The 21,207-nt window shown below is 41.7% G+C and overlaps 1 protein-coding gene across 7 annotated transcripts in view; it reads left to right on the top strand.

The window, feature by feature from the left end:
* The window catches only part of KIF1B (kinesin family member 1B), a 142,893-nt gene that overhangs the window by 90,543 nt on the left and 31,143 nt on the right, over nucleotides 1–21,207 (top strand). For 5 of the 7 annotated variants that reach the window (XM_019493828.2, XM_019493831.2, XM_019493830.2 and 2 more), the window contains 5 exons: nucleotides 11,997–12,090; nucleotides 13,845–13,993; nucleotides 14,487–14,665; nucleotides 16,041–16,178; nucleotides 16,980–17,228. In XM_019493828.2, the coding sequence (XP_019349373.1) occupies nucleotides 11,997–12,090; nucleotides 13,845–13,993; nucleotides 14,487–14,665; nucleotides 16,041–16,178; nucleotides 16,980–17,228 (809 nt within the window). Of the gene's footprint in view, nucleotides 1–506; nucleotides 5,940–11,996; nucleotides 12,091–13,844; nucleotides 13,994–14,486; nucleotides 14,666–16,040; nucleotides 16,179–16,979; nucleotides 17,229–21,207 lie in introns of those variants that run through there. The other 2 variants (XM_019493836.2, XM_014610385.3) reach the window with 2 other exon arrangements.

A 21,207-nucleotide genomic window follows, 5' to 3' on the forward strand; every position in this document is an offset into this window, starting at 1 on the left:
CTGGCTGCTCATCGCATTCTTCTATTGATGGCTGTTGTCTTCGCTCACTGGGGGAGGATTTTCTGAAAGAAGCAACAGCAATAACCAAGGCAAATGTTTGGCAGGAATTTGCATGTCTTTGGAGCATGTATGGGGATGCAGTTGACACCTTGTTTTGTTTGGTGCTTGGTTCAGTTGGTTCATTAAAGATGTTGGAGGGGTATGAAAGGGGAAGAATGTAAGGTTAGATTCAGTACGTTTTAAAACTGCTAGCTATGAGTATAATGTCAAATAGCCCCTATATTTGTGAACAGCTTAAAATTTAAGTAAGAAAATGAATCTAGAAAGTGAGGTTTGCTCTTAATGCCCTAACACTCACTCTTGGGAGACTTCCGTATCTTTTGTCTTGTTTGATTTTTATTTGGTTTAGTTTTCTTTGCCTGATACTTCTTGTTTAGCCTTTTCATTTTTTTCAATTTTAATTTTGGTTATTTTGGGGCCACTTCTTGATTTTTGTTTTTCCAAAGGATGCAGACTCTGATAGTGGGGATGATTCGGACAAGAGATCGTGTGAAGAGAGCTGGAGATTGATCACGTCCCTGAGAGAGAAGCTGCCCCCCAGCAAGCTGCAAACCATTGTAAAAAAGTGTGGCCTCCCTAGCAGTGGGAAGAAACGAGAGCCAATTAAAATGTACCAGATACCACAACGCCGACGCCTTAGCAAAGACTCCAAATGGGTCACCATTTCAGACTTAAAGATTCAGGCTGTGAAGGAGATCTGCTATGAGGTTGCCCTCAATGACTTCAGGCATACCAGGCAGGAAATTGAGGCTCTGGCCATTGTCAAAATGAAGGAGCTCTGTGCCATGTATGGAAAGAAAGATCCGAATGAGCGTGAGTCGTGGCGAGCTGTTGCCCGGGATGTCTGGGATACAGTGGGGGTTGGAGATGAGAAAATTGAGGATGTGATAGCCAATGGGAAAGGTGTGACTGATATGGATGATCTCAAGGTGCACATAGACAAATTGGAAGATATCTTGCAAGAAGTGAAAAAGCAGAACAACACGAAGGATGAGGAGATAAAAATTCTTAGAAATAAGATGCTAAAAATGGAGAAAGTTTTACCTTTGATAGGGTCTCAAGAGCCAAAAGTCCAGTCCACCACTGCTCAGAATAGAGACCCAACCTCTGCTAGCGGGGTGGATGTCGACAAGAAATCTGCAAATGACGTGAACAAATGTGATGGCGATGAAGTTGCTAAAGAGGAGCGTGTCTCCCAGCTAATGGCAGGTGATCCAGCCTTCAGGCGTGGACGATTGCGCTGGATGAGACAAGAGCAAATTAGGTTTAAGAATCTGCAACAGCAGGAAATCACAAAGCAGCTTCGTCGGCAGAACGTGCCTCACCGATTTATCCCACCGGAGAACCGTAAACCCCGCTTCCCATTTAAGAGCAACCCCAAACACCGAAACTCATGGAGTCCAGGCACTCACATAATTATCACGGAAGATGAAGTTATCGAGGTCAGAATTCCAAAGGAGGAAGAGAAAAGCAGAGAAGAGATGCAAGAAAAGCAGGGCAGCATTGTCTCCAATGACTCTCAACAGCCATGGAACCTATGTGGTCCTCAGCGGAGTCAAGATAACATCCAAATTAACAGGCAGCAGTTAAACCCTCAGCCCCAGCCTAGCAATCAGCAGCAGCCTTCACCTCAGATACGCTGGAGAAGCAATTCCCTCAACAACGGCTCGCAGAAAAGCTTGCGACGCCAGACATCAGGCTCATCTGAATCATTACACACCTTTGGCAGCCAGCAGAACCCAGACCTGCAGACTTTCCAGCAAAAACGCCACATCCACCAGCACCGCCAGCCTTATTGCAATTATAACAATGGAGGCAACATGGAGAGCAATGCAGCCAACTTCCAGCCAAAACACACTGACCGGCCCAACCACTATAACCAGTTTGTGACACCTCCCCGAATGAGGCGACAGTTCTCTGCACCTAACCTCAAAGCAGGCAGAGAAACAACAGTATGAGTCACTGGGCAAGGCTAGTTTGGGGGGAGAAGGGAAAGGGGTGATGCTCGTATATCACCAAGAAGCAGGTGGGGATGGTTTTGATCATTGGCCTTGGGTTTCATTTGGCCGGTTAGAGCTTGAGTGACCTGATGTACAAAGCTCAAGATACTGGCACTTCAAAGCATCCATTTTGCATGTGAATCATGGTGCAATTTTCAAAACTCTGCTTGGAGAAACATTCTGGTAAATGTGGAGACTCTTTCATAGACTAGAAGACTGGGAAAGAGGGCACCCTACTAGCTCCTTTACCTTCCTGGTTTTTGCCTTGGAATATTTTTCTAATGCTGAAAATATGGTTTCGAATTTATAAAGAACTGCCTCCCTCCTTTGTTTTTATGTAGACAATCAAAAGGGGAATCTAGTTTGTAGGGTTGAATGTTTTATGTCACCTGATTATTAGAAATGAGGAAACTGACCATCTGTATTGTAAATCAGCATGAGCAATTCAGTCCAATTCACTTGACACCTCCTAGCCCGAGTTTTAAATAATTGTCTGCAAGCCAAAAGTTGTCAGTTATCAAGATAAGGAGCTTTTTGTCAGTGTGCTGTCTCTGCAGAAATTTACAGCAGCTATTTGGATGCTTGATGGTCCATCTTCAGTGAGTGGGAAATGCCTTTTACCCTTCTGCTGAAGTTCATTAGTATCAGTATGAAATTGCCATAATAGAAATGTGCCTGACTGAGACTGTATATTGGACTGAATACATGGCTGGAGCCATGTTGGGGAAGTAAACTTTTTCTCATTCCCATCTTGTCTCTAATTATAACAGTTTTTACTAATGACTTGTTATATGGAGATAGTAGGGAAGAACTGCACTTTTTTATTTTGTCCAAATGGTGCAGTAAACAGACTAAACAAGTTGATTGCTTCAGCTTCCTTGGTCAGGTTTTGGGCCTGGATGATGCTATTGAAACAGTTTATCTGGTGAGGATATAGTGAACATTCTGAATTGGAGGGGGGCAGAGAAGAGAGGGCTAGAGAATGGATTCATTTTCACACAATACCTCATTTTAGTGCCTTCTCGTCTCAGAGAGCACCACTATTTCAAGACTTGTTGAACAAATCAGTCACTTTAACGGGAAAATCACACGCGTCTTCCTTCTCCCCCCATTCTAAGTGCAACTTAGAAGCTGTATTTCTGGCTTACATTATGAACTGAAGGTGCCAAGTTTATAAGTGAAACACTAAAACGCAGTCCCTGTGATTTTGCTTCAGATATCCTAAAATGAATGACAGCAAAAAAAATGGACAAAAATCCAAGATGCTGTTTGGTTAAGAACTGTGTTAGGGCTTCAAAGGTTTTTTAGCTCAATTGGAAAGTTCTGCTTTTAAATATAGGATTCTTTTTTCTTTTTTTTTGCTTCTGAAAACTTTGTTAAAGTGCATAAAAGATTACATCAACTTTTTAGACTTGAATTCAAGATGCATATGAAGCTTTGGGAGAAACTTGGTTTGCTGATAAGTGTTTATTCTGAATGCCATTTTTTTTCAAGCAAACTATTTAGGGCGGATTGGACGTGGATACATCACACTGCAGCGCATTTGTACAGTCAGGTGATTTGTGCTGTTTTGCACAAATACCCTTGACTTGACTACCTGAGGCTGCTCCGTTTGTTAAGCATAAGCCGTACTGGTAATTGTTTCCTTTTGCATGTCTTAGGGTAGCTCTAGATGAGCAGAAAGTGCCTACAATTTATCTTCCCTGATATCCTTGTTCCCTGCCTCTGGTTTTATTTTATTTTTTATTTTTCTTCCCAACCACACTACGAATGTCCATGATCAGGTTGCAGCTAGGGACCTGTATCTTTCAGTCAGGTGTCAACACTACAGTCTTCATTCATGTGTTCATGACGCATTACTCTTCCTGTGATTTAGGAGTTGTAAAGTCATTCCATCGTGTCCTAAGAGGGGTGACCCAATCAAAGCCACTTAGGTCATCTTCTGATGACCGGTTTAATCGTTCTGTTCAAATATGGCTATACCGGTTTCATTTGCCCTTTGTTTTAGTATCTCTGAAAAACAGGGATGATGTGTGGTTTTATAATTCCTTGGTTCTTCCAAGAAAGAAAGCCTTATACAGAGGCAATACTTTTCCTCCAACTTGTCAGCCCCCCCACAACTTATTTAGGGCTATGAGAATTCTTGTGCCATTAGATTTCTTGTATAATTCTCTGCTAAGTAGCTTCTTCCATTCTTACTGTGTTGGTGTCCGTATGATTTGCTCTTTGGTATCTTCCCCAGAGGCTTTTTAACTCTCGAGGAGATAGGAAAACATGCATCTGGGGAATTCCTACTACGTGCCTCTACTTGGGCCAAATAGAGATTGGCATGTGTAGGGGCCAGGCACAAGGATAGTCTAAACAAGTCTTTTGTGTGTGCACCCCTCATCTTTGTGATGACCTGTGTAAAAGCAGTGTGTGGCTGAGTACACAAAAGGAATATGCAGTATGTAATTTTAAATCTATTCAAGTATGTATGTGGAAACAGAATAAAACCATAGGAAATCCCTGACTTAAAAAAAAAATAAAAAATTGTCAGTTTGGTTTGAGATTTATCTTCCCCTGTTTCTAAATATTTGGGTAATGTTGGATAATGAATATGTCTTAAACCCATCGTTTTGTTGCCTGGTTATTTTAGACTATTTTGGTGCAACAGCAGAAATTTAAATAAACTGCATCAGCTACTTATTGAATGCTGTTTTAAGGCAGTGCTTTTACTTCGTGACAGATACTGCAGCAAAGATGGAAATAAAAACGTACCGCTTTATTTTCCTGCATAACTTGAGGGAGGGGGGAAACAAAATAGTCCCTCTCAAATAAAGTCCAAACTGCATAAGGGCTTCTGTCTTAGTTTTAAGCTTTTAAGAGGAAATTAAAAAAAAAAAAAAAAAAAAAAGTGGAGTGAAATTTGGGGTGTGAACCCATAATTCATAGATTAATAGATGTTTGGGTCGGAAGGGACCTCAACAGATCATCGAGTCCGACCCCCTGCCTAGGCAGGAAAAAGTGCTGGGATCAGATGACCCCAGCCAGATGCCTATCCATCCTTCTCTTAAAGACCCCCAAGGTAGGAGAGAGCACCACCTCCCTTGGAAGCCCATTCCAAATTTTGGCCACCCTTACCATAACTGTTCCATTCTAGTGTAGATATTGATTGTCTTAGAGAAATGGAAAAAAAAAAACGTATTCATCATGAGGAAGTAGCCTGAAATGGCTGCCTCTCTCCTTTCAAAATAAGTATTTGTGGAACTAATGAAGACTAATGCAGCCAATTCTGTGCAAGTGCATGTGAAATGTCTTTCCTGCTAATGGGAAAATGCTGCATCTATGATGAAGGATGCCTTTTCAATGGGTTTAATTGCCATTGCTGACTTGTATGCACCTGTGCCTTAGTGAGGATATATATCTTACATATTCTTAAAGCCTCTAGGAGGGGGGAGGCTGGGGTGGGCGAATGCATGCCACTTTTGAGCTCCTCCGATTCATTTTTTCAACGTGCTTTTTGGAGCATTCTGAATCAAGTGGTCTGTCAAATTGGAGGGGTTGATATTTGTGCAGATATGTTGAGCAGAATTTTGGAATCTCTTTCCCTGTTCATTCTTGGAAAACTTTATATTTAATAACTTGCCTCAGATAGTTGTCTTTGAACCACTTCAGAGCTGCTGGCTGAAAAATCCTAGTTGTTTTCCCATCGTTACTGTAAAGGAGGCCGTGAATCACCTTTTAATGAAATTATGGGATTTTCAGATCTCCAGTTCGGGGGTTTTAAAAAAACAACAAAAAACATGTTTTTGATTGTCCTGTGTTCATCTGCCTTGTGAAAAGCAGAACTGGTTTGTATTGTAACAAGTGCTCTTTCAATAAACTTTAAAATACTCATTAAGCGTCTGACTCATTTCAGTGACAATGAAATGCTCAGTGGCACACAACCTTACCTGTAGACTTGTCCCAATTTTCATTTTCTTTTGAGAGTTTGTGACCCATTCTACTGCAGTTCAGTCAATACCAAGCTATCCTGGTTTTTGCTGTAGCATTACAAAATGGACAAAAAGCCTGGAACCGCATTTGTTTTGTCCTATAACATTATGAAACGTTATTTATAATGTAGGAAGGACACGGGCTGTAATCCTATTATGGTCCCATTGTGCAATCATCTCTGCCATTGGTTTAAATTCAGAAGAAGAACAGCAGGGAATTGATAGTTCACTTGTTGACTGGAGAGTAGAGAAGCAAAGTTTTCCCATGTTATGTCAAAGAATGAGATGCTAAAGTGCAAGAGACATGTCTGTACTTAGAGCAAACCCCATTCCTCAGACCTTTAGAAATGCACTTGAAAATAGAGAAAAGTTTTAAGGCTTTTTTCATGAGCTATGAGTGCTATTATAAATACATTTTTTTTTTCTCCAGTTAAAAGATTTCTCTGAGATGATGCTTTCTACAACCCTGACCCTCAGTTTGTTCTTCCATTGTAGAAGAGCCATAACCATTACCTTAGTCCAATCCTTCCCCACCACCCAACCAAGCTGATATTCATCCTTGCATCCACTATTGAAAGCAAGCTGCCTAGTAGCTTAAACAGTAGAGCAGTACCAGCTGCCAGAAAACAGGCGCATCACACCAGACTTATTTAATTGGTGAAATGTTGCCATTTTCCTCTTCTGATTCTGGGAAAACAAACCTGACCTTAATCCACTGTTTTAAAAATAGCTTTTTCTTTTGGTATTATAGGGGTAAGAAAAAAAAAGATGATTTGCTATAGTAAATGTTTGCATATCTAGACAATTAAATATTAAAAAAAACTATGATTCACTCAAGAGGAGTCAAGGGTGCTACAGAAGAGGGAAGACAATGAATGTGTTGTTTTTTTTAATCTTTATACTCAACTAATATGTTGCTTCTTATCCTGCAGCCTTTAAGCATCTTTGAAAGAATCAGAGTAAAGATTCTGCCCATCTTTGATACCTACAGAGTTGATTTAATGCACCATGGCAATGAATATTGTTTGAAATGCACCTTTCCTGGATCCTTTTCTTCTACAGCATTTTCTCTGCTCAGTACATAACTGCTCAAATTGAGGGGTGTAGAAAAATGCAGGAACTTTTTATTGGTGTAGAACTATACCTGTATGTGCTGTTAGGATGTACCTGGTACCTTTACATGCTCCTGCAGCAATGAAAGTGTAGCAAAACCCTTGTAACCTTAACCCTGCTTCATTCAGGGTTAAAGTTGCCTGATTTAGCTCGCTTGTGTTGCTCTAGGAGCATGAAGATGTAACCCCATAATGGCTGATACAAGATCCTGAGTGGCTTAAAGAGACTTGAAGATACATCTGTCCATAGCCTCTGTTTCATATCTTTTCTAAAAGCTCTTGAATTCCAAGAGAATAAATCCTACTCTGTCCTTCAAATGTTTCAATAGTTGAGGAGCTTGTTTTCTCTCAGACCTCATTACATAGCTCCCTATCTCCTTCAAATGTTACAGCCTTATCCACTTGATTGGGGAAAAAAGACTTTATCTAGAGGAGATGGCTACCTTTGTGTATTCTACATCGCTCAACGTAGGCTGACACTTCCCCACTTCCTTGCAAAAATAGCCATCCTCACAGATTAGAAATCTTTAACGACTTCAAATTGGGCTATTTTAAAAATAGATGTCTAGATTCTATCTACAGGTTTTTTTGTTTAGTTTGGTTCTTTATTTTGCTTGTTGGTTTTTGTTCCTAATGGGTTAAAACTTAATTATTAGCTCTGCCAACTGGACAGAAGGATCCCACCTTTTAGCTATTGCTAATGGAGTCATCTCAGCCAAAGAATGTCACAGCTACAGTTCAGGATGAATCGATGTACCGAACTGAAAATTTAAGTAGAAATTTAGGGACTTAAAATATGACCCAGAGACAGGACCTGAAGTCCTTTTATAAAGAGCTGAGGTTCCTTAACGACCTCAAGTGTTTAATATCTTTTTAGTCAGCAGCCACCTTCCTAATGCCACCACACTGGGACCTTCTTTCAGTACCTAGAGGGAACAGTGCCACCTTCTGAGAATCTGAGTCTGTTCCTTTTGGGTACTGGTTGTGCTTTCAGATCTCCTGTTAAAGTACTGACCCAGCTAAAAACTGCTTTGAGGTCTGATTCAATTGCCTGGGATTTTCAGGTGAACTAAGATTATTTAAGTAAGGTTTAAACCAAGATAATATGTTCTCTTAATGCAGTAAGGGAACTATGTAGTGCTGTCCCTTTCATTACTCTGGACATAATAATTTGTCACTGCAGAAAATGCGTTAAAGAGAAGAGAATGAATCTGGGGTTTTAAACCTTTCAGTGAGCCGAGAGCAAGGTTTGAAGTGCCAGATAAATGGCTTGAAATTCTTCTGAAGGTGCCCAGTAATACCTTGATCAAAGAACATGGCTGTGGAAAATGCCTTTCCTATCGACTACAAATTCAAGCAAAATAACTCTTTATGGGAATTAAAAAGTCAATTAAGTTAAGCAGGAATAAGACTTTTATTGCTGAATAAATATGTCCATGCATGGCGTGCAGTTACTTGAGAATACTTTGTTCCTGATTAACTGCAAGCACTCAGTATGTAAAGACAAGTGCTGAACTGCTTTTTACCTAGAAAGAGGGTTTCTTATCTGGGGGTGTTCTCTGCTGTCCGTGTCAGTGTATTTAGTTGTGTCAGTTCCTTTAACTTTTCATAGCATTCAGCCCCTCTAATATTTTTGCATTTGGAAAGTAGGTAAGGAGACTTTTGACCTTTTTGTTAGGTCCTTGCCAAGTTCATAATCTCTTAACACGTTATATATGTGGCATGCTTTCAACCTTTCAGTCTGGTTGTGGGAGCAGGAGAAGGTCACAAGCAGAACCCAAGTCAAGTCTCACTGGAAGATTTAAAAAAAACCCATAAAATTGGGTGCATGATTCTCTAAGAGCCTTATTTTAGTACAGCATGAAGACGCAAAGCCACTCTATTCATGGACTGTTGTGTGCTGTAGTCAGCTTATTTGCTTTTCAGCTTTCTATATGAATTATCAAAATAAGATCTTTGGCTCTTAAAGATTCTTCCCTCGGTTTCCACAGTCATTCTCTCCATGCACGCTGTGGTTCCAAAGCAGACCGGGACTGTTCAAACCAATTTTACTTGATGCCGCAACTTTCCGTACTGGACTCTCAAAAATTACATAATTTCTACTCCCATGCCTCCTGTTATTTCTAAAAACCAAATAAACTTAGGACTAGAAACAGTTGTTGCTTCACATTTTCTGCAGCAAATTTTCTTCTACAAAGACATTATGTTCCTTTAAAAGTCAAAGCTCTTCTCTTCAGTATAGTATCAGACGTTTCTTCTCTCAGTTAAAGACTTCATGACCATGGATTTTTGCCTAGCCTCTCAGAGCAAAAAGGGATGCAGTGGAGACACTAACTCTAAGCTTGCAGTTCTTTTGCATGTTCTTAACTATAGCTGCCCAAGTAAAATTTATCACAAGAGCGCCAGCTTCTGCATCTCGATTGTGTATGTAAAAGGAGAATTCGTATTATTTCCCATCCTCCCCTCCAAAATGACCCGGTACTGAACCAGGTGAGCTGAAGCAGTTGGATGTATAAGAATATTGCACCTGCAGTTTCACGTGTATCTTCAATATGCTGGTGCAAAGAACACCATTTTTATAGCAGCTTTTTGACCCGGGGTTGTGAAAGAGGTGCACATAAATGCGTGAAACCCCCTCTCATTGTTGAATAATCCAGTACAGTAGAGCTGAGCCTGTGTATGCACGTGGAAAATTGTGTGTCTGCGCATGAGATGAAAATACTCATTTGTGGAGTGCAGGAGGGATTGGTGGAGGCTCTTGGCACAGTTTATTGCAGCCCTCTAAACCTCGAGCTCTCACTTATGAGAGTCGTGCGTGGTCTGGGAGACAGTCTAGAGACTTTGCTGACTGAACACTGTTGTTTTTAAAAGACAGCTCCAAAATTTTAGGGGAGAAACTGTAAGTGCAGTGGCATGACTTAAAAAAAAGGTGGGGGGGGAAACTAGCCCATCCATGTGTTCCATGGCCTTGAATGAGATAAACCAGAGTTGCTGAAATAAATGAAGCTGTGACATAAAGGGAAGTTATCCTGCATTATAAGTGATTTTCCCCCCAAAAGAGGAGAACCTCAGTATTAAATGCCAGTAGTAACTGCCCCTTGACTGTTCAGTCCCATGCCAATATTATAGTTGCCTTTGTACTGTCCAGCAGCCTTGTGCCATATTTTTTATGTCCTCAAAAGGGTATATGTTCCAGGGAAGAGCTACGGAAGTAGAAGAGCAAAGCCTTTTGATTCTAGTTAAATCAGGCAGTTTTGCTCAACTCTTCATGATTAGCAGCTTTGATATTGGATTTTGTAAGAAAAACTCTTGCCTGTTACACTGTTAAGCTTCTGTTTCATCCCATGCCCCAATTGGCATCTGCTCTAAAGCTTGAGATGTAGGATTAAATGCCCACATGATTCCATTTAAATTCTTTGCATCTCCATGAATGGTAGGCAGTACTCTCTCTTTTATCGGGCAAGCCTCTGCACAGAGTTCTCTGTGAAGTTACTTAGATACACTAATTTTCCCTTCTTGCAGTGCTCCTCATAAAGGACTTTTGGGAAAAATTTTCTTCCTTCTGCTGCTGCACGCTTCCACGTTCCCTCTCCTCCAGTCTGGTTTGCAGCAATATACTCAGACTTGGTTTGTCGAAGCAACTCCTTTTTGGAAGGAGTAACAGTTTAAACATTTTCCACTGAGATCTTGATCTTTCCCCAACACACAAAATAATTGGAAAAATACTCTGTACTTATATTCCTGATCCATTTTTGTGTTTCGTGAGTCTCTGTAAATCTGGGGCATATGTGAATTTTTCACCAAACGAGAGAAGAGCGGGGTGGCAGAAATGTCTGGTTTTCTTAGCAGTGGGATTGGAATGTGCTGAGAATTAAACTTGCTTTTGCCCTAGATGAAGTCAGTCTCTTTATCTAGTAAAAACCATTACATTGTTTTCCTCCCTTGAGAAATCAAATATATACATGATGGAGGATTGCATTCACATGCAAGGAAATGGGAACCTTTTAAAAAAGTAGCTTCATTTTAAATCATAAAACTAATTCTGCATCAAAAGATAAAATTTTGCAATGCTTCTAACCCTTTACTATATTGATTGAATCAAGATGCACCATCTTTCCTTTCTATTCCCTTGTTGCCAGACTATACAATGTACAGCACAATACAGAGATGTTCAGAGAATAAATTTGTTTCACAGAAATGACTTATTGAGTAGTGCTTAAGCTTCAGAACCCTGCTTTTTAAGCTTATTCATGTTAGGATTTTTTGGGGGGTTTTTTTGTTTTTTTTTAATCCTTCCAAGGTCATCATTAGGTTAATTTATCTGACCTGAGGATTTTCTTTTGTAAGAATTTGTATCGGGGTGAAATTATGGGCTGTCGATTTGTTAGTCCCAAACACACTATGCAAAATGTGCTTTGTTAACACTCATGGCGATATTACAATAGAGAAGTAATACCAACAAGTATTCAGATGTTCTCTGGATGTTCCAACTTTACCTCAATTAAGAAGAAAAATAAAATTCTTCTGTTATTGCATTGGATATATGGACATCTGATTAATAAGCAAAACGAGTTGTAGTTCTACTGGCCTGTCTTGTGGATACACCCTTCATCTTTTCTTTCTTGAAGGTTTGAGGGGGAAGGGGGAAGTTGATTAAAAAGCTTGTTGTGTTTTTTAATTCTTTTCTGGAGCAATCTGATCTCTTCCAGTTGTATGGAAGTATCTGTCCACATGTGCTGTCTCCCTGTGTCTCTGTCACTCCCTCTGAAATGTTCATGTTTCTTTGACTGTCTCCTCTTCACTTTCGTCTGTCCTTCTCCTACATGGTATCTCCTCTTTCCCCACAGGACTATGAGAGCAAACTGCAGGCTTTGCAGAAGCAGGTTGAGACAAGATCCCTAGTTGCTGAGACAACAGAGGAGGAGGAGGAAGAGGAGGAGGGTAAGCTTTAAAAAAAAAAGAGTGTTTTTGACTGTTTTATTGGGGGGGGGGTGTCTAAAACTGGGATGGGCATTCAGCAGCATGGGTGCCGCGAGTGACATTGTTGACACTGGATTTGGACCCTGCACCTATACCTTTGTTCCAGGCAGGCACAACCCTCAGATTGACCACAGGACCTGCCAGTTGATAATAGGGTCAAATTTATTAATACAGAGTGATAACAAAAAAGCAACAATACAAACAGTCAAACAATTCTATATCTACCAATCCTAGGACTGTCATCAGAGTCCAAGTACATCTGATCAGGATGCAGACTCCACTCTAAGGCTCTCTCTCTTAAGTGTCAGCAGTCTGGAGGTGGGATGCTGAAGCCCACAGCCCCCCCCCAGTGGGGGTGCATGAGATGGGCTACTGGTATGCCTTTGGTCCATGGTGGCCTTGGGGACCCTTCCTAAGGGATAGGGATGGGGACCCCTCTCAGGGAGCAAAACGGGGAGAGGCAGAGGGATGGGACAGAAGGAGGGACGGGAGGGCTTTTGTGTTCTCCTTCCCCTTGAAGACTCCTTATCCATGGCTATCTCTGAGTGGTTGTCTCTCTGTGGTCTCACGTGTCCACATAGCCTTCTGGGCCCCTAATTTGGTTTATTTCCCCCAAATCCAGGATTTAGGCCCCCCTTCTCTCTGAGGCCTTGTTGCTGGTGTCAGTTATCTTGTGTTATGGGACAGTATGGCACGTACAGCCTTTGGTTCCTAGGCTGTGTGTCCTTGTCCCTTCTGCCTTCAGGGCCATAAGAAGCTGTGTGTTCATCTCCCAAGCTTTTTAGAAATCCATTTAACCCCAGCTGCCCATCTTAACAAATGTGTATATCTATACCTAGAAGCCAATTCCCCCCAAAACAGGCCTTTAAATACCATTTCTAAGCCAACAACGTGGGCAGCCTCCATGTGTTGCTTGTGGCAAATAAGCAGAAAGTCAAGGAGCAGAAAGCAGAGCATCAGATCAGGCAGAGAGCACAGGACAGGGAACGGAAAGTGGAGCAGCAGATCAGAGTGGTACTTGGGGAGGATGCAGGGCTAATTTGTGGCACTCCTGTCAAAAAGGTTGGCCTCTACTGTTCTGAAGGAAGCTGCATTATAGGGACATTTGCTGGAGCTGGAAATAGAATTTTAGAAAATTGTGAAACAATGGGCAATCCCTAAAAGTGCCAGTTTGAGAGTTCTGGAGATTGAAATTACTTATCTGTAGAACAGTTCTACATTAGCAGTAGGTAAGCGAACTGGATCCAGGACTCCCAAATTCATGTAAGCCAGCCCCGTAGCTATTGGATTGGAATCGGCGTCAGTTTGGTGGTCTTGAACTGTGAGACCCCTCCATGCTTTTTCCTTGCTGTATTGTATGGTGGTATGGTTGAGTGATCCAGTCGATGCAGAGACTAATATCTGTTTTATTTCTCCATTTTTGTATTCTCTATTTTTAAGCAATGCTAATTACTTGACAGTAACTAGAGCACTAGCATTTTTGGTTGAACTGCTCCAAAAGCTTGACTTGTGTGTACCTTAAGTTTCCTGTGCTTGGCATAAAAGTTTAGAACTAGTTTTACTCATTGAGCAATGGAATTCCAATTTCATCACTTCAGAGAAAATGATGAGAACATGATGAGACTGTCAAGTGTGATACCACCTTTTTTGTCTGAGTGTCTGGGTTGGAGGGAAAACTGCTACCTTTGACTCAGCTGTTCCTTTGCTTTTCCCAGTGCCCTGGACACAACATGAGTATGAGCTGGCCCAGTGGGCGTTCAGGAAATGGAAGTTCCACCAGTTCACTTCATTAAGGGACCAGCTCTGGGGCAATGCTGTCTATCTGAAAGAGGCCAATGCCATCAGTGTGGAATTGAAGAAGAAAGTAAGTGTGTGCAGAGCATCTTGTTGAATCTCTTGACTTGCAAGTGTGCACTCTGATAATCTTGCTGTTAACTAGCAGAGATTTAAATTTCGCTTTAATTTTGCTTAGCTCTTTTTCTGCTGCATTGCCTTTTAAACTGTTCCAAGACTCATGCCATAGTATAGTTACCTCTATGAATTGAAATAGTATTGCTTGCAAACTGTTAATCCATTCTTCTGACCTTCATCCTCCTTATGCTGCCTCCCCTACTCACCACTCCAAAAGAACCCCATTAGAAATAAAATTATTTTTTCTTATTCACCTTTAACCCCATGCTGGGTTGTATATCTGATCAAAAGTGGCTTTGATTGCATTGGATTCCCATGTCTTCATGAAACTGCTTTTTTGGGTTCCTTTTATTAGAATGAAATAGGACTCCTATTTCTAATATCTCTGTAGTTACAGACATTATTTATATTCACAGAATATAAAAACATTGGTTTTCTCCATTCAGGTGCAGTTTCAGTTTGTCCTCCTGACAGATACACTGTACTCCCCTCTACCCCCTGAGCTTCTGCCTCCTGAGACAGAGAAGACCCGGGATAACAGACCTTTCCCTCGGACGGTGGTAGCTGTGGAAGTCCAGGATCTAAAGAATGGAGCAACACATTACTGGTCCCTGGAAAAACTGAAGTATGTAAATGTTATGTCAGAGTGAAATTTAAACCAAGATGCATGTGGCTGCTGCCCACTTGCCAATATCTCAGTTGGCTCCCTTGTTTATTTGAGGCTCCGTTTCAAAATTACTATTTTTCTAAAAGCCTTGCTAAACTTACCCCAATTAATTTCTCTACCTTAATCTCTTCCTCCTCTATTTGCCTACAACCTGGGGGGTTTTTTTGCTTTTTTTTTTTCGCCTAACCCTAACACTGTTGGACAGAAATAAAAGATGTTCGTGGGTTTCCTTGGGTTTCTTGCAGTGTTCACAGGTTTCCCGGGTTTCTGTTTTCATTTTTGTGACTGTATTCTGCAGCATTGTTTTTTTTTGCACTCTTAGGCTGTGTTCAGATGAGCGCAGCTGTGCAGTATGTGGTGCTGCAGACACATCTGTGATGCCACATACCACATGTTCAGTTGTTCTCTGTGCTTTTTTTCCCCGTTGGTCAAAAAAACCTGCCCAAAAAAAGTGGAGCACCGCTCAAACCGGAGTCTGGTTGGATGGAGCCGCACTCTGGCTGCCAGCCAGGCTCTGCACAGCAGGATTGCCACTGCTGCAGCCCCGGGAGGTATCTAGGACCCCACATAAGGCTGCTGGGGCAGGCCAGTGTTGGCCCTAGCCTCCCTTACCCAACCTGGGGTAACCTGCATGCCAGAGGGCACATGGCACAGGCATTCCCTGGGGACAGCTAGCAGCGGTACAAGATGTGCTAGTTGTCCCCAGGGAACCAAATGTCCACGCACATGTGGACATGGGCTTAGGGTGCAATTCGAGCATTTTGTAATGTGTCTTCAATAATCTTTCTGTCCTTGTGAGTTAAATAAAGTTTGTAGCGAGATCTGTTCACAAAAATACCACCACTTTTGGAGAGAAGTGGAGCATCTGTTTAATAGCGAACAGAAATGCTAGAGGCTAATGCTGGGTAGGAGATGCAGAAAGTGCCCACTTGACACTTCAGGAAGAACTTGTGAAAATTTAAATTTGACAAAGATGAATTTACTCTTAATGAGACATGTTGATTAAGGACCCTGGTTGGTCTTGCGTTTTGCCTTTCATCCAGCAGTTTTGCCCCAAAAGATGGCAACTTGGGCATCACGGTGATCTCTAACATTATGTTAAATGTTGTTAGTACAGTAGAGAACCTGCCTGTTCTGGCTTCTCCTCTGTATTTTTCTTCTCTTTGTCCATTTAACTCTAATGCTTTTTCCTGTTCCTGTGGTCAACCTGCTTTCCCCCTTGCAGCTGTGCTTTTTTGAAATTATGAACTGAGCACCAGTGTTAGTGTCCTGTCTGTAAGGAAATTTAAATGCAAAATCTTAATTGTTGTGGGGGCTGCTTTTTTCTCTACAGGCAGAGGTTGGAGCTGATGCGGGAGATGTATGACAGGGCCGGAGAGATGGCATCCAACACACAGGATGAGAGTGAGAGCACAATGACTGGCAGTGACCCCTTCTATGATAGATTTCACTGGTTCAAGCTGGTTGGAAGGTATGTGATGACAGTCCCATCTCCTGGTATGTTCACCAACTTTTGTCCTTGCTAGGACAAACTTTGGACTTCAAATCAAGTTTTAAACTGCATAATCAATAGTGTCAGCTGTGTATATGGTCTCTCAGGGATTGGTGATCTATCTGGTAGACCCTTCTGATTTTCCATCCAAACGCTGGTAAAAAGCAGGAAGTGCTGTTCAAAATTTTCTTGATGTAGGTGTGCATCCTTTCCAAGTCTAATTGATTTGAATTCACCCTCAATTAGGTCTAAGCTTTATTTATGAAAAAGAAAGCTAGTTAAGCATTGTGTGAAGTGATTGGAGTAGTGCTCTTGAGAGGCTGAAGAGTTGTGGAAAATCCAGGGGGAAACTGGTCCAGGACTTCACGTGGGCATGATGTTCAAGTACTGGTCGTCGTTTTGGGAAGATTAAACATCTAGTAAAGAGATCTTGGAGGCTCTTTAATACTTCCTGAGACTGAGCCGCCTTTTTATTTAAAAAATAATGGTGGAATAACAGGTTATAGCTTCATTACGTAAAAGCATAATAGCATTATAAATAACCATATATGGTCACACTTGTTTGTATTCCTGTTCCCTTTGCTTTCTGCTCAGTCCAAGGACCTCCTCTTTCCCTAACTCTCTCAGCAATTCCCTTCCTCCCATCTCACCCCAAATGATCTGAAGCTCTTGCTTGCTCTTCAGCTGAACTCCATGCTGATGGCAGCAGCAGAGTGTTGAATGAAGCATTCTTCTCCCCTTGGTGTGTTAATCAAAGTTGTTCCATTAACTGATATCTAGCTCCCCCATTTTCCACGGCTGCGTGAATGAGCGTCTTGCTGACCGCACACCCTCCCCCACTTTCTCCACGGCTGACTCCGACATCACTGAACTGGCTGATGAGCAGCAGGATGAGATGGAGGACTTTGATGACGAAGCCTTTGTGGATGATACCGGCTCCGACGCTGGAACCGAGGAGGGATCGGACCTCTTCAATGATGGGCACGACCCGTTTTACGACCGGTCCCCCTGGTTCATTTTAGTGGGAAGGTTGGTGAGGTTACTGTGAGAATGGCCAAAAGGGACCAGCTCTTGTCAGAGGCTGCAGAGCCTTCATCTTATAGTACAGAGATCATTGACCAAACGCATCTTTAAACTGCCATATCCAGAAATAGGCATTTATGGAACTTATAGATTCCAAGAATTATAGAGAAAACTTTAAAACTCATCTACTAGGTCTACTTCTGGAAAACTCTTCAGATATCCTCTACTTAGACTAGGTAGAATGGACATTCCAGGTTTGAAAAAGAACCCATCTCAAGGGCTCTGCCTGAAATAGCAGTGAGGTGGTGTTCTTAAATATGTCAGCAGAGGGCTTAAGAAGTTTTTGAATTCCCCATAGCATAGCGAGTGTTTGATGTTGTTAAAAACTTGTGAACTGGTGCTTTTATGCATATTTAAAGATGCTAACTCCTATTTATACAACAGGTTACATGGAATTTAAGTATCATGTCAGCTGCCTGTTTAGCATGTTTTAGAACATCAGCTAAATTCCTTGTCCAGATATGGTTAAGGAGTTATCTGCCAAATGCCAGGAAGTTGTATCGAAAATGCTTACTGCTTTTTCTGATTCAGCTAGTTTCTATGATGTGGCAAATGTGCACACTGGCCAGCTCACTGATGGAGAAAACTGAATTGGGTATTGAGCATCTTAACTTAGTCAATGGAGGGGCCTATTTTAAAGGTTGTGATTAGAGCTCAAGCTCCTGGACCCACTCTCTTTAAAAATGGTTATTAAAGATAGAAGGGAGCACACAAGTCCTCTGCCTGTTGAGACCTATGGTACCTTAGTGCTCAACACTTGAAAGCCACACTTTAAAACTCCTGAGTTTTCAGATTACTCCGTGTCATACAAGCTAGTAGGTTTTGGTGTCCAGTTTTCTTAATTGGCCTGTTTAATTGTTGGAAACCACCTACTGCATACTTGCTGAAAATGTTTTCTCGTACAGTGCTGGCATATTATGCCATTGTGTATATTCAGAGTAGGTCCGTCAGTGCTTGGGAAAAACTTGAGCTATTCATCTTCATTTCACAGTTATAGTGTCCAAACTCCTCAGGAAGCACTCCACAGCCTGAGCCACTGCAGTGTATAAAGAGATCACTTGTGCTTCCTTGCCATTATATAACTTGCTTCCTGTGTCCACATATAAAAAAAACCCACTGAGTATTTCATCTGCAGGCATGTTTATGCAGTTGAGAAACGGTTCTGAAGCCATGTCAATTGTCCCTGTTAGAGCTTTATTTCTCACCATTACTTTTAATGAGTAAAAGTGCATTCATAGTTCCCTGAATTTCCATGCGGTTTGTCCAACTGGCAGCTGATTCTCAATCCATTCCCTTTACCTGTAGTTTAAATGGGATTATTTTTATGCTGCTCAGAGCTGCAGTAATCTGCAGCTGAGTTATGACTAAACCACGCAAAGAGGGTTCTGTAGCATCCGTGAGCTAAACGGATTTCTATTCTTTAGTGTTTTCCAGTATGGGAGTTCTGTTTTTGTGCACTCTCTGTAGGGCAGCATACTTAACCAGGTCCAATCCTATGTCCATCGAGACAGGCATTGTCCCCCAGCAGCGGCCAGTAATGCATGTCAGATTGAAGCAAAAGCCCCACTATAACCAGCTGTGCATTGCTGTGTGTAACGAAGGGAGTACAGTGGAATAGGAGGAATACAGGTCTTACCTGTGCTCACCGCTGATGCAAATATGAGGATGAGCCGGTGACATTTGTTGTTTAGTTAATCACCCAGCCCTTATTAAGATAGCTGCAGCATTTCATTTTCTGTGGTGTCTGCCTTTTATGAGAACTGTAGTTCTTTAAAAAATAAAATAAAATAAAGAGCTGATCCCTTTAGCCATCTCTTCTGGCATGCTGGGATGTCGTTACAATTCTGACTCTATTTAATGGTGTGACCCATCAAATATTGGATCTATTTTGTGGGAGGGGGGAAAGGGTTACGCTGCATTTTCTTTAAATCCCGAATCGATGTTGTGTTTATTTAAAGAAAAAGCGTCATGACCATTCTGAGTTTTGTTGGTTTTTATGTTTTGGTGACGATTTCTGTTCGTTAAATTTCATTTCTGGTTTTGTTGTGAGTATGCCATTTTACCTCACCAATCTTTCTGCTAATACCCTCCCCCCTTTCAGTCTGCTGGGCTAAGGTGCAGGAGGGACATTTGCACGTGGGGGTGACTCAAAGTGGAACTGCTCTCCCAGGTGTGGGGAGGGGAGAAGGAGACCCTTAATCACGCATCCACCCCACTGGATCCAGTAAGTCCTGTGGTGTGATGGGTGGAACAGCAGTGCAAGGTGGAATTGCTGCCTAAAACAGCTCTCCTCTTCGTACAACCACAGCAACCAATGTGCCATTGCTGTCTTTGCCACAGAGGATATCCAGCTTTTCCTTCACCAGACAGGAAGCTTAAGCTATTCCGTTCCATACTCGAGGTTCTTTGTGTGCTTAAAAACGATTGCCCGCAGCTAGGCAATGGGATGGAGGCAAGTGGAAGATGAGTCATGTATTTCTTCTTTGGGATTTATCATTTTACCAAGGCGACTCTCCAATTGCAGCTACCTCCTAAGGCTGACTGTGTTTGCTATCCATCCTGTTGGACCGTGGCTCCAAAATATGGGCCACGCATACGTCAATAACTGTTTCCTTTGCCATGTTGAGATGGAGTGGTCCGGTAGCTCTAGCTTTAGAGGAAGAAGGCCTTTGTAGAGACTGTTTGTATTAGTCTGAGAGCTGTCTTGTACTGTATACACGCTGACACAAGGCTGAACCAGATTCCTGTTTGGAGGTGTCTCTTTTCCCTGGGCTTGCAATGGGATTTTTGAACTGTGTGCATTGCTTGATGACGATGGTAACCTCCATATCTTCCTGAGCTCATTTCCTGGTCCAGTCCGTGTGATTGATTGCAACTCATTTAGTACGTGTTGTTTTGTTGTGTGTGTTTGTTTGGGCTGCTTTTCCTTCAAATTAGCACCACTTGAAAATTTTAGGCTAAACATGAAAATCTTTTCTTACAAGAAACAAGCTTTTTCTTTTTGTCACTTCAGTTTGAATCGCTCCTCCCCTCCCCTGTTTTATGAGTGTTTTACCTCACTTTGAAGCAGACTGAAAAGGAAGTAGATCCTAACTTCATTTATTACAGTGTTGAGTTGCAGTTGCTTTTCTGTTGTATATTTTTGTTGGCGTTTTATTTTGCTGCTCTTACAGCTTTATTAATCCTTCTCTTCTGTATTACATTTCGTTGTCACTTTGTTTTAAGTAGAGTTTTCATCTCTTTTAGTTTGCAACTGATACCTGCTTGACCCCTCCTCATGTTAAGGGAAACACTTGTTGAGGGGAGGGGAATCCAGGGAGAGACATCTTTACCTTTTCTCTAGCTTGGGTTTTGCCTATGATCACAAGGAATTAAGCTAAATTTTTGTTCCTGTGCCCAGTGACCAGCTTGTATAACTGAGGGTCTGGGCAGGAGCAGCAGGGCACCAGGTTTCTCTTCCATCTTTATATTGGGCCTCCAGGCTTTCTCCCTATGCCCAGAGAATGGTAAAATGCTCTAAATTGGAGGAGTAGTTGACCTTGGATATAACATCCAGTGGAGAAACACTGCTATGTAAGTGACCCATGCTCCTAATATAGGTCACTCAATTCATCTAGAATCATCTGATAGGAACACTCAAGCACTTAAGTAGATTTCTAATTTAGTGATTGATAAGAAGCCTACTATTGGGAGTGTTATGTACCCTCCCAGAATGCTTTCTTTAAAATCTCAGACTTCTGCCTCTACCAACTCAAATTACTCCACTATTTTCTCCTTTTCTGGAGGACTACCCACAGACTTGATTTGTTGGACTCCTCTGCATTATTCAGCATTCCACTTTAATCGGGGCTCCTCTTCCCACCCTGAAGTTTGCCTTTTTAAGCGAGTCTTTTAAGTACAAAAAATTGAAATGAACTTTCTAGCA

The sequence above is a fragment of the Alligator mississippiensis genome, chromosome 13 (genome assembly GCF_030867095.1).
Source record: "Alligator mississippiensis isolate rAllMis1 chromosome 13, rAllMis1, whole genome shotgun sequence".
In the NCBI taxonomy this organism is placed as follows: Eukaryota; Metazoa; Chordata; order Crocodylia; family Alligatoridae; genus Alligator; species Alligator mississippiensis.